The 15,897-nt window shown below is 38.8% G+C and overlaps 1 protein-coding gene across 1 annotated transcript in view; it reads left to right on the forward strand.

Annotated features, from left to right (window-relative positions):
- Positions 1-361: 361 nt before the first annotated feature.
- LOC137975116 (dCTP pyrophosphatase 1-like) overlaps positions 362-15,897 on the forward strand; it is a 20,337-nt gene continuing 4,801 nt past the window's right edge. The window contains exons 1-4 of the mRNA XM_068822179.1: positions 362-537; positions 680-758; positions 11,906-11,937; positions 14,721-14,755. Of these exons, the coding sequence (XP_068678280.1) occupies positions 434-537; positions 680-758; positions 11,906-11,937; positions 14,721-14,755 (250 nt within the window). The 5' untranslated portion in view covers positions 362-433. The remainder of the gene's footprint in view (positions 538-679; positions 759-11,905; positions 11,938-14,720; positions 14,756-15,897) is intronic.

The raw sequence follows: 15,897 nt of genomic DNA on the forward strand, positions 1-15,897 counted from the left end.
GGCAATAACATAAACGTCAAACGAGACCAGTAAATGTGCACTGAGTTTCAAAGATTATAAAATTACTCACCCCTCTGTTCATCTTTTCCCACAAGTTATCCATTCCCTCGTCAAATACTCTCTCAAAGATAAATCCTCCAACCACTATCGTGACGACAAATGTAGAAGTTCGGCGAAATAACGCGTTATAAATTGTTCTTCCAAGACTCATTCTAGCTTCCAATATTTTGGCAAAGGAGCTTGAACCATGCAACACCACCGGCAAAAGCAAGACAAGATGGCGGCTAAAAATACTCGCGCATTGAGCGATGGTCTTGTTACACGTTGCCAAAGACTTATGGGACTACTACGTCATCTTGGCGCCATAGTTTGATCATACCATGGTTTGATCGAAGGCTCGAGGAGGAAAGAGGCAATTTTACGCCGAATTTTTATGTCGAACATGTTAGCAAGTACCTCAATAAACATAGAAAGCGCTATGGACGTGGAGGAAACGCAAAGCTTCAGGTTCAGCGAAGAGCCCTCGTTAGAGAAAATGTAAGCTTTTAACTAAGGTGGTCACATCTGTACATGTACCTGCAGCTGTACGTATACGTAAGCTTATATGAAAGTATTTCTTAATTAAGTAGCATGTATAAATTGAATTGTGTTGATTGAATGGTTCGCTGTTTGGTTTCAGTAGAGAGATGCAGTCTGAGTTCTCCAAGGAAAGAGATTGGGATCAGTTTCATCAGCCCAGAAATCTTGTGCTGGCCATGGTAACATTATTATCTGTTGTATTGAATAGCTTTCCAGTTTACAATTTGTTTTGAAACTTGCTGCGGACAGTGTCTAGGCGACAGTTCCTGGACTGAAAAAAAAAATGTGTGTTTCATTGTCTTAAACTGTAGAATTTTTTGGTGATTTCACAGTTCTGTGATATGATCCACTTCTGACAGTTGGTTAGCACTTTAGTAACATCTTTCTTGTGGGCTAGATCAGAGAGTTCTTTCTTTAGCGTGGTGTTGAAATCTCCCAGGAAGTTAAACACTGTATTGGTTTGCTTGATCTCGTAGTCGGAATAGAGTTTTCGGAGACCCAGTCTTAAATCCAGGTACTTTCTCTTCTTCTATCTATATATATAGGCGTGTCCCAGAGAATTTTAGCTTCGTCGTTTTCTGTGCTTGCTTTCGGGATCCCTTGTTTATACCACGCTTTGGAGTCGTCGTTTTCCATGTTATATACTGATAATAAGAGATGGTAAATCGGCCTTAACATTCTATCGTGTCTCGCCTTGTAGATTGTTTGGGCAATGGCAGAGCAGCCACATAATAGATGTGGGATGGTTTCTTCTGCACTGTGGCACAGTGTGCACACTAAATCTAAGCCTTGTTCTTTTTGTTTCTTTACCCTGTAAACCTTTGTAGGGACGAGCTGTTTTAGAATACTGGTGTGTGACACTTAGTACGACGTCCGGTATGTTTTTCCACTTCATGATTGGGTTGAAGTTGTCTTTAGAGATGTCATTGTCTTTCCAGCGTTGAGTGACATAGTTGCCCAGCCATAGTTGTTCGGAGACTTTTTGTTTGTACTTTGTGTCAGTTGCCTCTTTAAGGGTTTGCTGAATGTACTTTGGACTACTGATCTTGAACAAAGGTTCCTTCTCACCCATTGTTACTGAGGTGGATTTGTGCTGTTCGTCGAATGTTACATCTACTTTTAATTGCTGGGCGTAAGTCTTGGCATCTTTTATCACTGATCTACTCTTTTTTGCTTCCTTGACGTCCTGAAAGGTTCTCACTACTTCTATATGGGGATCTTTACTGGTCGTGGTGTAGTGTGCGGTCTTTATCTTCGTAACTTTATACTGTATCTCTATTTCTTTGAAGCCTCTCCCGCCTAAATCTGGTGATAGGTATAAGGTCGGGTTCGACTCAGAGTTGTGCTTGCCTTTGTTCTGGGCTATTACTGCTCGGGTCTTTCTGTCCAGTTCTTGTAGGTCTTCTATCGCCCATTCACTTGACCACATATAATATTGGAGAACTGGGTAAGCAAACGTGTTTAAGGCCTTTACTTTTCTTGGTATGGAGAGTGGGGAGGTCCATATAGCTGCTAGTCTTCTTAAGTACTCTTGACTGGCCTGCTCAAACACCTGTTTGTCTAATTGGTTGACATTCTGTACCTTACCGAGAAATTTGCAATGGTCTCCCTCTCCTAGTACTGGTATTTGGCTACCGCTTGTAAGGGGTAGGTTCTCGGTTTTCTGGAGCTTTCCTCCCTTGATGTGGATCACGGCGCACTTTCGAATTCCCCAGTCTAGGCCTATATCACCAAACATGCCTTCAAGTCTATTTGTCAAAGTAGTTGCCTTGGCTGAACTTTTGTGATAAGTCTTCAAGTCGTCCACGAAAACCAATGCGTTATCTTTGTGTTCTTTGCATGTGAAAGGCTGTACTCTTCTGTTCCTCTGACGTACCAAGCGATTGGGTTGAGGCAGAGAGTAAAAAGCTTAACACAGAATGCGTCACCTTGGAGTATACCTCGCTTTATTATAAGGGGACGAATTTCCTGGTTACCTGCACTTGTTCTTACGTGTAGAGTGATCGTCCAGCTCCTCATCACATTCTCTACAAAGTCTACTATCTTTTCATTGATCTTATGCATTTTCAGGACTTCTATAAGCCAAACATGTGAGACGCTGTCAAAGGCCTTTTTTACGTCAATCCAGGTGCAAGATAAGTTCTTGTTGTTCTTCGTAGCATCCTCCAATATTGCCTTGTCAATCAGCAGGTTATCAATGCACCCCATAGATCCAGGCATTCCTCCTCTTTGGTCCAGTTGCATATACTTGTGAACTGATTCATGGTGTTGTAACTCTGAGTTGACAATCGACGTAATCAATTTGTACATTGTATTTAGGCATGTTATCGGTCAGTGGTCAGCTTCTCCTGGGTTGTCTGTCTTGGGTATTAAGACTGTTCTTCCATCCGCCAACCATCTTGGGATATGTATTCCATCATTAATAAATCTATTGATCGTCATAGCCAACTTGTTATGGATCGAAGTGATCTTTTTTAGCCAAAAGTTGGTTATCTTGTCATAACCAGGGGCTGCCCAGTTCCTTTTTGACTTTAAACATTGGTAGACTTTTTGGTCAGTAATAGGTACAGTCAAGTTCTCATTGTCTGGTATTGAATGGTCTAATGCATCGCGCACTTCATGTATCCATTCCACTTCCAGGTTTTCATTTGCTGGTTCTTGCCAAATCGGACCCCAGAAGTTTTCATATTCTTCTCTTGTGGTGTTACGGCTGTCGAGGCCTCGGTGTACAGTCTTGTTGCTGAATTCCACTTTGTCAGGGTCAATTTCATTTGCTGTGAGGTTTCTCAAGTGTTTGTAGAATGATCTTTCATTTTGGTCGAACCAGCTGTTGATCTTTCTTCGCTCAAAAGCTCTGATCTTGTTCTGCTTTTCACGTTTTTATTATTATTATTAATCAAATCACATGAGGTCTCAGAAGACTTCACCCTCGCTGTAGCTGGTCTACATCTGTACTCATAATTTTAGGCTTAGCTTTTTGATTAGCTTTTTCTTTAGTAATGCTTAATTGTCTTTTTCCCATTTTTAAATTATTTACATATCGTAAATAGTTTTCTATCGTGAACATATAATTTAGTTTTGAAAATTTGTAAATAATTTCGATATATAAAATATTTACTAATTGTTTTGATGATGATGATGATGATGATGAGGATTATTATTATTATTATCTAAGTTATTCAGAGTAATACATTTTGGAACAAAAAAGAACATATCAAAATATTCTCCAAACAAAACGTGTTGAACACATGTCATCAAACATGCGTGCTACATGTTCTGGAGCAGCTATTGAGTCCATGGCCAGACATTACATACAGCAAAGTTGGTACTTCTGAAACCCTCTCCCTCTTTAGAATGGCACTTGTAGATTTTACTCTGTCTAACGCCAGATGATGTTCCTTATCAGTGGGGAGCAGTTCATGGTTGAAGTGTTAACAATATCTACATCCACTCAAGAACCACGTCACCTTTGACCCTTTTCCCTCCTAAGATTGACATGTCATTTAAGCAATAGAGAACGTTTTCCTTGTTTCCATAGCCTCATCTAAACACTCAGGGAAGTTGGGAGAATTCTCAACAGTTATGCAAACCCTCGACTGCGTCTCTGGTTTGCATAACTGTCTCTTATTCTCCCAACTCCCCCTCGTGTTTAGATGAGACAATGGAAACAGGGAAAAAAGTCCTCTATTGCTTTTATAAAATATTCCTCAAAGATAATTCGACAAATGAAGGAAAATACTGGTTTTTTTTTACTTCTTGATTGAAACATTTTCCTGATACACGCTCATATTTCCTACCAGCCAATCAAAACGCACGTCTGACTGCATAACAAATCAAAATTCATGTGATGTCACAGCCGTGTTTCCATACTCTCATCTAAACACAGCTATTGACTAATGAGAGTGCGCGTACTATACTAATTGTTTTATAAATTATAGTTTGTCTAACCAAGGTTAGTATTCTACTAACTACGTCTTTAATAGAACAACAGACAATTATTTTAGTCTTCAGTGGGTGCTCTCTCAGGGATAAAAGGGTGAAGGTCATAGACCTCTTTCATAAAGGCGGCCAAATAAAATATTCTTTTGTTTTAATGCTAATAAGCCTAACTAGCCTCGCTACGACGAGCAAATTTCAAAAGAAATTTTGTTTCAAAATGAGGACAGTAGGTCTAATTAACATAAAGACAAAAGAATGTAAAAGTGGTCACCATTTATAAAAGTGGTCTGTACACTGTATGCACTAATTTACTGGTTGATAACAATGCTTGAACATGTGACTGTGGCTTTTATCCCTTGAGCTTCCAGTGGCAACATATAGATTTTACTCTGTCTAACACCAAACGATAATTTTTTCCTACTATAAAACTACATGTAACCTATAATTCCTCGGTTCGCTCTGACGAAGGGCTAACGCTCGAAACGTCAGCTTTCAGAATCTCTGTACGGTGGCCAATTTACATTATCAACTCCATTGATAAAACCAAATTTTTGTATACTACTTCCCTACCGACGCAGCACCACAGTTTCTTTAGAAACTACCTCCTTCATTCGATAATTTTTTTTACCCGTCAAGGAGGGCCCTTCAGGCCCTAAAGTTAAAGGGTTAATTAACCCATTTATCCTTGAACCACTGCCACTCCCTCCTCCCCACTGACAAGTGAAATTGTCTGGCGTTAGAGTAAATCTATTAAGTCTCACTCCCAGGAGTCAATGGGTTAAATTGAGAGAGAGAGAGTGACTTTCAAACTGTGGCCATCTTGTCCTAATGACTCCCTGGGACGGGTTGGAGAACAGTATTCTCGCTAATCCACATTGCCTCATCATGCTGGTTGTTTTCTTTTTGATGAAAAGTATAATGCTAGGAAATACAATGTATAACCAATAGTCCAGGCATTTTATCGCCAAAAGTCGGTCAACCTGCCACTAATTGCAAAAGAAGGATTTTTAACGGTCTTTGGTCCAGGGACATGTCCTCTATAACATATCAAAAGTCCCCGAAAATCCGATTGGGGGAAGTTGACAAAAAACAACTTTTTTAGAGCCCTATATTGCTCAGCATGCAAACGAGGTTGCATTTACTATCTGTTTTGAGCTACCGTTGTTTTGCTTGAGTTTAAAGCCATGATTGAGATTGAGAAAATTTATTGTGTTATCTTCCTAGTTAAGTGCATTTATATACCCATTAAATAGAAGAATTATCCTTTATAAGTAAGTGAAACCTTTAGAGATGTCGTCGATGGATGGCTATCTGAGTGAATTATGTAGCGAAGAACACGGTCTTCCACAAGCGATGTTAGAACGCAAAAAGGACAATTTTACACTAAAAGACCTAACAGTAATGTCATGTTCTAAGATTATGTAATTCAGGAAAATGTAATTTGACGTAAGTAGAGACGTCCAAAATGAATTTCATCTTGGTGAAAAACCTGTTTTTCACTCATTGCTTCGCGCTTTACATTGTAATATTCTTTTTTGTCCTAACTCATTAGTAAATTCATCTTTTTCCCCTCATAATTTAAAGCAAAATGTCCAGGAATTGGGGAAATTTTTCCCAAAAACCGAAGGAAATGTTTTGACCCAGTTATGATCTAACAGAGAAAGTGTGTGTCCTGCAAATCTTGCGCTTTAGTTCAATTTGAAAACTAAAAAGTCTAGAGTAATTCCCTTCCAATACAGTGAAGGAATTTTGTTTATGTTTAAACTTTGAGTTTGGATAGTAGAAAGAAAAATACGCGATTGAAGACATCCCAACCATACCAAAAAGAAAGTTTTTCTAATGACTCAACAAGCCTCAGCTATGACAGACTTCCGTACCGACCACCAGGATGTCTAGCAAGTCTTCACGTAGCAAGAAGAAGTGATCGATTTTGGGCCGGATTATCGATACACCTATGTAGTCGTCGAACAGGTTCTTTTGAGAAGCGTGAAAACCAGTGGAGGCTTGACAAGAGGGAGGGGCCTAACGGACTAGCAACGTCTTATCTGGCTGTTATCTATGCCTGCATTTATGCGTGTGGCGAAACAAAGAACATCATGCAAAAGCTGACAGGAGTTAATTTTATTCTGGAGAACAGAACAAAGATATGTCTAAACAAGAGAAATGAAGGAAGCAATGACCATCCTCAGTGCTCTGGCTACTCACAACCCTAAGGAACATCATGAATGGTGTAAACGCTGATAGTAATGTCAATGCTGACACAGCCAAGAGCGTCGGGGAGAAGATGCTAGCGTCAGTGAAGGGAACGTTAACCATAGATTACTCATTCAAACGAAGTGCCCAGACAGTCACTATAGCATCCAAGTCCTCCGTAAAGATTGAGTACAAGTACAAGTTGACCCTCAACTTGTATTTCAGAAATTATTTCAGGACGAGCTCTGCACATATCCCACAGCTCTTTTCGACTACCCATTTATGTTAAGGCAGCCACCAAAGCCATCATTAGCAGATGCACTATGGGCAAAGCTTACACCAGAGGCTAAGACGCAACCTGAAGGGAACATACAGTACGTGCTGGACGGAGGTTCTCTTCTCCATCAAGTCCCATGGCCCAGAGGTGACGCCCGCAAATGGTGACGCCGACCTACTTGTAGTCAAAACCGCTGTAGAGTCTGCCATAAAGAATTCCATGGTTCTAGTTGGGGATGGCACAGATTTGCCAGTCCTTCTGTGTTATATATCATGCTTCCGAAGGTGGATGTGGCTTCTTTTTTTGACCTGAGACAAAGGCAAACTCGAGATGTGCCCGTGTCTGGCATATGAAGAAAGTAAAAGAACAGCTGGGTAAGGAAGTTTGCAGAAATTTCCTTTTCCGTCACACCGTCACTGGATGCGACACAACATCGCGCCTCTATGATGTTGGAAAGGCAACAGCCCTGAAGAAACTTGAGAATGTACCTTACTTCAAAGAGCACGCTAACGTTGGTCTTCATCTGTCATTCTGCTGTTTCTGGCGTTGTCACTGCAGGTGGAAAACCACTTGTATCATGTTTCGGAGGTAAACCAGGGGTAGGTTAACTCTATCAGATATCAGCGTTACTTCGAAAAACTTGCAGCCAAGACATCTCATATCGAGCCACAGAATCTGCCCCCAACAGCAGCAGTGGCCCGATTTCACAGCCTACGCGTCTGCTTGCAGGTAAAGCAGTGGTAGGAGAAGTTGCAGGCATGTCAATGGAAGACTGGGGGTGGAAACTCCCTAATTATCAAGTATTTCCTGTTGCAGCAGACTTGCCACCTGCCGCAGAATCTCTTCTCTAGTTAATCAGATGCAACTGTTTGTCTGACTGTAGCAATATAATCGAGGTGCAACAAATTTGTCGCAAGAATGGTACGCAGTGTTCCCCAGTCTGTGGCCAATGCAAAGGTCTTTGTGCACAAATTCTTTGAACACTGTAGACTAGGAAAGTGAACATTTGGAAGACTAGCATTTTTATAAATACATTGTATATGTAGCATGTGTAGAATTGAACAATTTGCTTTGTTGTGACGATATAGGCCTTTTCTTGTCTTAAGCATTTAATAATAATGTGACCTTTCACGCGAAAAGGGGGCTTATGGATTTCATAGTAAACCGTGAAATAAATTTCACGGTCACGGCCCGTGAATTTAACATTTCACGGCATGTTCACTATTGCTCCAATTCTTTTCACTATGCTGAGTGAAAAAGTTCACGGCGTGAAATTGAAGACCGTGAAAATAATGAAGTCACGTCGTGGACTCCCTCATGTTCACGCCGTGAAATTATGTTGCTACGCCATCCAGAATAACAGGAAAATTTCGTGGTCTGGTTTTGAAATTAAAATTGCGGTAAACAAGGAAAAACAATGTTTTGCTTCGGAAATCGAATAATGGTATTTATATCTTCTCTTGTGTGAAAAGTTTTAAGTTTGTATGGGGCGCCGTTTCGTTAATTTCGGCGAAATCGAAGTTGGTACGATTATTTTGCTTTGTTGATGGCACGACGATCTATAATTTGGATGAAAATGTTTCATGACGATACTGACACGAATTACGCTAGCGAGCAAAACAGTTTATTTATTACAGTTTCTCCAATAGCATAAACAATCAAATACATGTACACTGAAAAAAATCAGTGTAGGAGGAGAGGGAAGCATCCAAAAGCGCACTTGACACCATACGAGGGATTCTCCTCAATTCTGCATAATCAACGTTTGGTCAAAAATACGCAATGAAATTGACATCCCCCGATCAGGGTCTGCGGCCAAAATTGCTGTCACGTAGGTTAAAAAAGGGATTTATCCGCTGAGATTTTGCAAACTGAACAGTCCTTTTTGGGGAACTAGATGCTTCTGTGAAGCATACACTGGCTTGCCTGTGGTACGTGCTACAGAAAATCAGAAGGCACTGAATTGTGTGGTATTGAAATACAGCATTCCAGTCTCTGAAGAATAACAAATAAAAGAGAAGCGAGAAACATTGGCTTCTGGGCTGACATGTTGATAATTTTCAAGTTCCCTCACAACTTCTTTTCACCACAAGTGTGCCCTATGAGCATCCGAAAACTTTGTAATACTAAACTTCACTGAAATCAAGCCCTGTTTCGCGGGTTAGAGTTGGGATGGGAGACCAAAACAATAAACCCCTCAGAGAAAACAGAAACATCTGACCGAAAATACTATTAACGCTAACAAATGCGAACTCAGCAAGGTACAGATTCTGTTAGCTTGCTTTATGCAAAACAAATATTGATGAAAAAGCAAATAAATATTGATACACAGTTTTCAGAAAGAGCAGAAGGAAGTTTCCCGGACGGTCGATCGAGAATAAAATATTTACGACATGAAAACAACATTAATTTTGAACCGTGAATATAGAATATAAAAAGTTACGATCAGCGACAAACATTTTGGGAGATTTTTGCTACGTTCAAGTAAATTGCAAAATCGGAAGTGACATGGCCGGAATTCAGCGGGCGCCGTGATTAAGTTACCGCGGCATGTTTACTCGCCAAACAGTGAAGCATCTGTGTCAAATGATGGCAAGATACCGGGTTTTTGTAAGTTTCTTTTTCTGTCAAGTGTTATAAAGTTTGACAATGAAATGACAGAAATGAGCGAAGTCAAAACAAAGATCACAATCGCCCAACTCTTGTTTATGCAAAGTCAAAATTTACTCTCCAAGACGCGTATGACGTTATTTATCACCAGGTAATTCCATCATTTTGGAAATAGCAGCTACTTTATTATTCATCTGCGTCACAAGTTTTCACTGATTTTGGGCCTCATTTTGTTGAAACTCAAGCACGCTTCCAACAGGCCTGTGAACCCTTCCTGCTTACAGAGCAATACTAAAAAACTTCTCCCATATCACATTTGAACCTTAAGCTCGAAAATTCAATACACAACATGATATTGTAATTCACAAAGGCAGAAAATACCACAGAATCCTTTTCCAGCGAAAATTTTATTGAAACAAACAACATATTTGCTCTTAGAGGCGAAAACCTCTTCCTATTTCATTGCGTGCGTGAAGACAAGAAACTCAATTGTGTCAAATTACCATGTACTTCAGGTAAATACTGCTCACTTTGATTTCGTCTCGATGGGCGATAGATTGTTGTCGAAGTCCAGTACTCGTCGCTTTTGAGATTCATGCCTAGTTTATCCAACTGACTTTCCATTATTGAGCTCCATAAGGGTATATTTTGTTTAAGGATCCACTAAAACGCCATTCGCGTTGCATGACTTTCGACGCCATTGCAGGCGAAGTTAATGATTCTACTGTGTCCATCAGAGAAATCTACGCAGTTCCACTACCCTCTCGATCCTAAGAAAATACGCGCAGAAGGCTCTATACACAAAGACACCACTTACCAGGGGAGTGACAGGCAAGACTTTTACCGACACGGAAAAAAAAAAAAAAAAAAGAAAACAAACAAACTAAACACAGACCTCGACTGGGTTTGCCCATAGGCAACCCAGTAATAATGTTGTTCGATTTTCTCGTAAAAATTTACGCGCTGCTCGCTGCCTCGGATTCTAGGAAAAATTACTCGTACTATGTTTGGATTTAAGTGTATTTTGAGCAGTTAGTCGCCCCCTTTGGCGCACTTAAATAAAAACATACTATTAAGCGAGTTGCTGTGATTTTCCAAGTTGCCCCAAAGATTAATACTCATAATTCAATTATGCTTGGTGATCTCGGAAAGAGGTTTGGATCACTGCTTGTCCTTGCCGGTAAATGCTCAGCCCTCACATGCTCGCAAAATCCAGTCGCCGGCGTGCATGTTGTTTCTTCACTTGAGTTACATGTAAGTCAACTTTACAGTAGACAAAAATTAATGATCATCAAAGGCTTCACGTCAATGTTTCTTTGACACTAGAAATCTGCCAGAAATCCAAACCCAACGTATTGATAACGAAATTAAATAATTTTGAGGAAGACTTTTTTTTCCACGGCGTGAATTTTTTCACGGCGTGAATTTTTTCACTGCCCAGCGTGAACTAGTTCACGGTGGTATGATAAATTTTCACGCCGAGTTCACGCTATTTTAAAGGAATTTCACGGTATTTCAGCTTGCTTTTATTAATTTCACGGTTGTCTGCTGTGAAATCGGCATGATCGTGAAATTTTCATAAGCCCCCTTTTCGCGTGAAGGGTCACTTAATATGTCTTGTAATGTTTCGGCAAAGTAAGATTTCACCGCTGGCTCTAAATAAACCTTAATAATTCACTAACTTAAATATATTTTGTGGAAAGGTCTTTCACGATTAAAGCCGTAAAATCATTGTTCTTAAGGGTAGATTCCTAGTTTTGGCGAAATGGCTCGAATTATACCAATAAAAAACGCTAAACGGCAACTTCCGGTTGACAGCCTCGTTTTCGCGCTATAGGAAAAAGAGACTTATTTTATGGGTGCTGTTTGGAGGCGTTCCCATGCTTGGATCTTTAGGGACTTTTAGTACGTTCATGCATAGGATATTCCTAACTGGTCAATGACGAGAAAGCTTCTTTTGCAATTAGTTACAGGTCCGACCACAAAATGCCTGGACTACAAGAGAAAGATTTGTTTACTACCACCTTTTGCTACAGGAAGCTAAATTGCAGATAGAGTTCAACAGTAGGGTTAGAGTTTTGATTGGTCTTCAACTATAGGATTTTTTTTTTTAAATTAATGTTGTGAAGTTAGTGAAGGTTTCAGTGTTGTTATGCCCACTTACTATATTATTCAGAAGCCTTACCACATAACCATAGTAAACCATATAAGTGGCATTCTTAGTGGTGAAAGGGTTAACTTTGTATTTTAATTCTTTATTTTAGGTTTCTTGGTATTGAGTAAGTCACTTTTTTACTTTTATTTTAGGTTGGTGAAGTAGGAGAAGTGGCAGAGTTATTGTAAGTACAACTGTGTTGTTTATCAATCCATCCAAATCTTTTATAACAATTATAGCACTGATCAATCATACAGATATTATTATTATTATTGTTATTATTATTATTATTATTATTATTATTATTATTATTATTATTATTATTATTTCAAACTTTTGCTTTGTTTACAAGTGCGGATCATAGTGAAACTGCGGATTACAATAATCTGGGCAATTTCCTATGATGTTTCAAATAGACTGATGTTTCATTTACAGCTATGAAAAGCTTTCACTATTTCACAGTTTTGTGCGATTACACATTTTTGACATTTTCTAATCACGTTCATACTATCAGAGAGTCCTACATTGTTTAACTTGTGAATCAGTTCTTTATGGTCCCCGGACAGAAAATCAAACACTAAGTTCACTTGAATAACATTATAACCGGGATACAATCTCTTTAAGCTTGCCATTAAATCAGCACATTTCTCTGTTTTAAATTTTCTCGTTCTTCGATCAGTCCGATGTTACATACAGTTCCTTCAAATAAGAGCCACTGGCGTTCTTTCTTTTTGCATATTATTATTATTATTATTATTATTATTATTATTATTATTATTATTATTATTATTCCTATCAAGCATGATAATGTAATGGATTTGATGATAAAAATTACGGGCAGAAACATACTTATTAAAGACAATGTTTCGGTGTCCTCGTGACACCATCATCAGGTCAAATATAATATTTTACAGATAACTCGAATATTAATGTTCAAGATTAAGTTTACCATGCTAGTTTACCATGCTAGACCGAGCTTTCAAGCTATCATCTAACTGGTCATTATTTCATGAAGAGTGTAGCTGCCTCAAGACCTTATTCCTACAGTTGGCATATCCTGAACATCTTGTTCACTCTATGATCTCCAATTTTATCACATCCAAACAAACACCAGCACCTCCACGCAAATCTACACCTGACCCGCAATCAGTACGAATTGTTCTACCGTTCAAGGAACAAAAATCAGCTAACTCTGTGCGCAAGCAGTTGAAAGATCTTGGTAAGCTGTTAAACGTCGACTTATGCCCAGTCTTTATTTCTCGAAAAGTTGGAGAAGATCTCAAACATAAAGAAATCAAGCCCGCGTTGATCAACGAACAATCAGTAGTTTACAAATTTGAATGTGGCTGGTGTGATGCCAGCTATGTTGGTTACACGCGTCGACATCTCTACCAACGGATCGATGAGCATACATGTAAAAGATCTGGTTCAATATTCAATCACAGCCAAAATCAACATCAATCAAGAACAATAACATCTGACATGTCTCACATTCTTAAGAAATGCTCATGCAAATTTGATTGTCTTGTGTATGAAATGTTCCTTATTCGTGAGCACAAACCGTGTCTGAATATCCAAAGTGACTCGATAAAGGCAAAACTTTTCACCTAGCCTCTAGGGACTTTGAACTTAATCTTGAACATTAATATTCGAGTTATCTGTAAAATATTATATTTGACCTGATGATGGTGTCATGAGGACACCGAAACGTTGTCTTTAATAAGTATGTTTCTGCCCGTAATTTTTATCATCAAATCCATTATTATTATTATTATTATTATTATTATTATTATTATTATTATTATTATTATTATTATTATTATTATTATTATTATTATTATGACCCATTACCTATCTCAGTCTATAGGGTATCTCTCAGCTGGAATGCACCTCATTCTGTTTTTTGTTTCTGAGGTGGGAAAAGTAGTGTACCTTAATGAGAGTACCTTAATAACCATCTCTTCATGCCAAAGCAAACTCCAGGATTCTTCCAGGCAGTATACATTGTCTGGAAACAAGGGTGCTGGCCACTCTGCAATAGGGCTGCGGTGCCGGATACACCGGTGCACCGGTGAACCGTGATATTTTTTGTCACGATACGAATATCGATATTTGAATGGGATATTGCTGTATTGCAAAACAATAAAATATTCCTCATGAAAAATCAGAAATTACTTTACTAACATTCAGAAATTACTGTTTTAATCAGTTTAATGACTCCTCACCCTAGTACAAGCCTTTTTAGCCACAGGGCTTTGTCCTTGCTTAGTATCGCTTTGCATGCTTTCGATCATGTATTATTCAAGATGGCGGCATGAACGCATGCGTAGTTCCAATAAGTTGTCATCTGACACAGTCTTACACGCCCATAGCAAAAACACGCGGTTCGTTCATCAAAATGTCTTCCTCTGTTGAGTTACAACTAGCCTGCAAGAAGGCTCTTCCGTTAAAAATGGCGCGCGCTCAAAACATCCTCTTTCATTGAAAATGAAGCGTGGTCGAAATAAAAGGGCTTGGTAACTAGTCAGTTACCAAGCCCTTATATTTCGACTGCATGCCATTTTCAACGGAAGAGGATGTTTTGAGCGTGCACCATTTTCAACGGAAGAGCCTGCTTGCAGGCTAAGTTACAACCAGCACAGTGTCCTCGTTTAAATCAAAGGTGTGGAAATTAGAGATTCCAACACAGTTTAGTAAGATTACGTGACTTGTCAGTTGTATGTAATGATGTATCGTATCGTACGTGGCACTTGTATCAAGATATGTATTGTATCCTAAGAAAATGTATCGTTGCAGCCCTACTCTGCAATCACTGCTCTTATTATTGTTGCATTAAATCCTATGTACTGTAACCAGGGAGTAAATCCCATTTCCCAATTCCTAATAAGTTAATTATTTCTAGATTACTTTTCTGGGTTGCATAATTATTATTATTATTTTTTTCATCTTTGTTCAATATTCTTTTAGTCAGTGGAAAGGTGAAGTAAAAGAGGGGCTTCCAGGTGAGAAAGGTGCATGCAGCTGTACATGTAGCAGTAAAATGATAATGATGAGAAGCTGGGAAAATTTACTTTTCTCTTTATTTTTGTTCTTGTTATTATTATTATTATTATTATTATTATTATTATTATCATGATTATTATTATATTATGGAAGTCTTTATTGAAAACAATTCGTCCCCAACCAAGTACAGTTGCGAGCCAATCAACCGGCCTAGGCAACTATACTGCATGCTCATGTACAAAAAACCTAATTAAAAATAATAATAATAATAATAAAGTCTATTCCTAGTTATGTAGATAATGAAGCTAACTAATGACTATTATTGCCACATGAACCGTTTCACAATTTTGCAATTCTAAGAAATTATCCATTTCTGTGCCTTCTCAATGGTTACGCTTATGGCTTTCTTATGTTGCAAAAATAATGTCTGCTAACTCTTTTGCCAAGTTAATGGGGTGTGCAGATAGAAAGTCAAATACTACTTTTACGCTGCTAACTTTGTGTCCAGGATACAACTTAATTCTTCACTCCTAATCTTAAATCGGCATACTTGTCTTTTTTAAACATTGTCCTTGCTGGTATTGTTCCCGGCACGCACACAGTTCCTTCTATTATGTACCATTCCTTGTTCATTTTGTCCAGCACATTCATACACAAATGTATCAGGTTTGTAATGGCACCATTTCTTGGGCATTATCCAGATTCCATGGAATATCCCAGAATACTTTTGCTTTATTATTCTCCAAACGTGGAACTGGGTGGCTTTGCTTATACCAAAGTAGAGAGTTTTCAGATTCACTAAACTCGTACTTTTCCAGTATGCTATAGTATAGTGGTTGTAGCAGTCGATTGTGTCTCTCCCTGTAGAGTGTTTGTGCCATAATGAGCAACCACCTACTGTAGGATGTGGGATGCCATTTCTTGATCATTGGGACATACTCCCAGGGTTTTCAATAAGAGCCAGCAGCTGGCGAAATTACATGTACGGGCAGAATTCTCTTTTGTTTTTCATGAACAAAACTTTCCGGATCCAAGCTTCGTTTTCTGAGTGAATGTCTCTCGTGTTATTTGTAGAATTTGAGGTAATTTCCAAGGAAAAGTAGGTGGCGAGTTGACGGGCAATAGCCGGCAAATTTCGCAC

Source organism: Montipora foliosa, chromosome 11 (assembly GCF_036669935.1).
Source record: "Montipora foliosa isolate CH-2021 chromosome 11, ASM3666993v2, whole genome shotgun sequence".
NCBI classification, from domain to species: Eukaryota; Metazoa; Cnidaria; class Anthozoa; order Scleractinia; family Acroporidae; genus Montipora; species Montipora foliosa.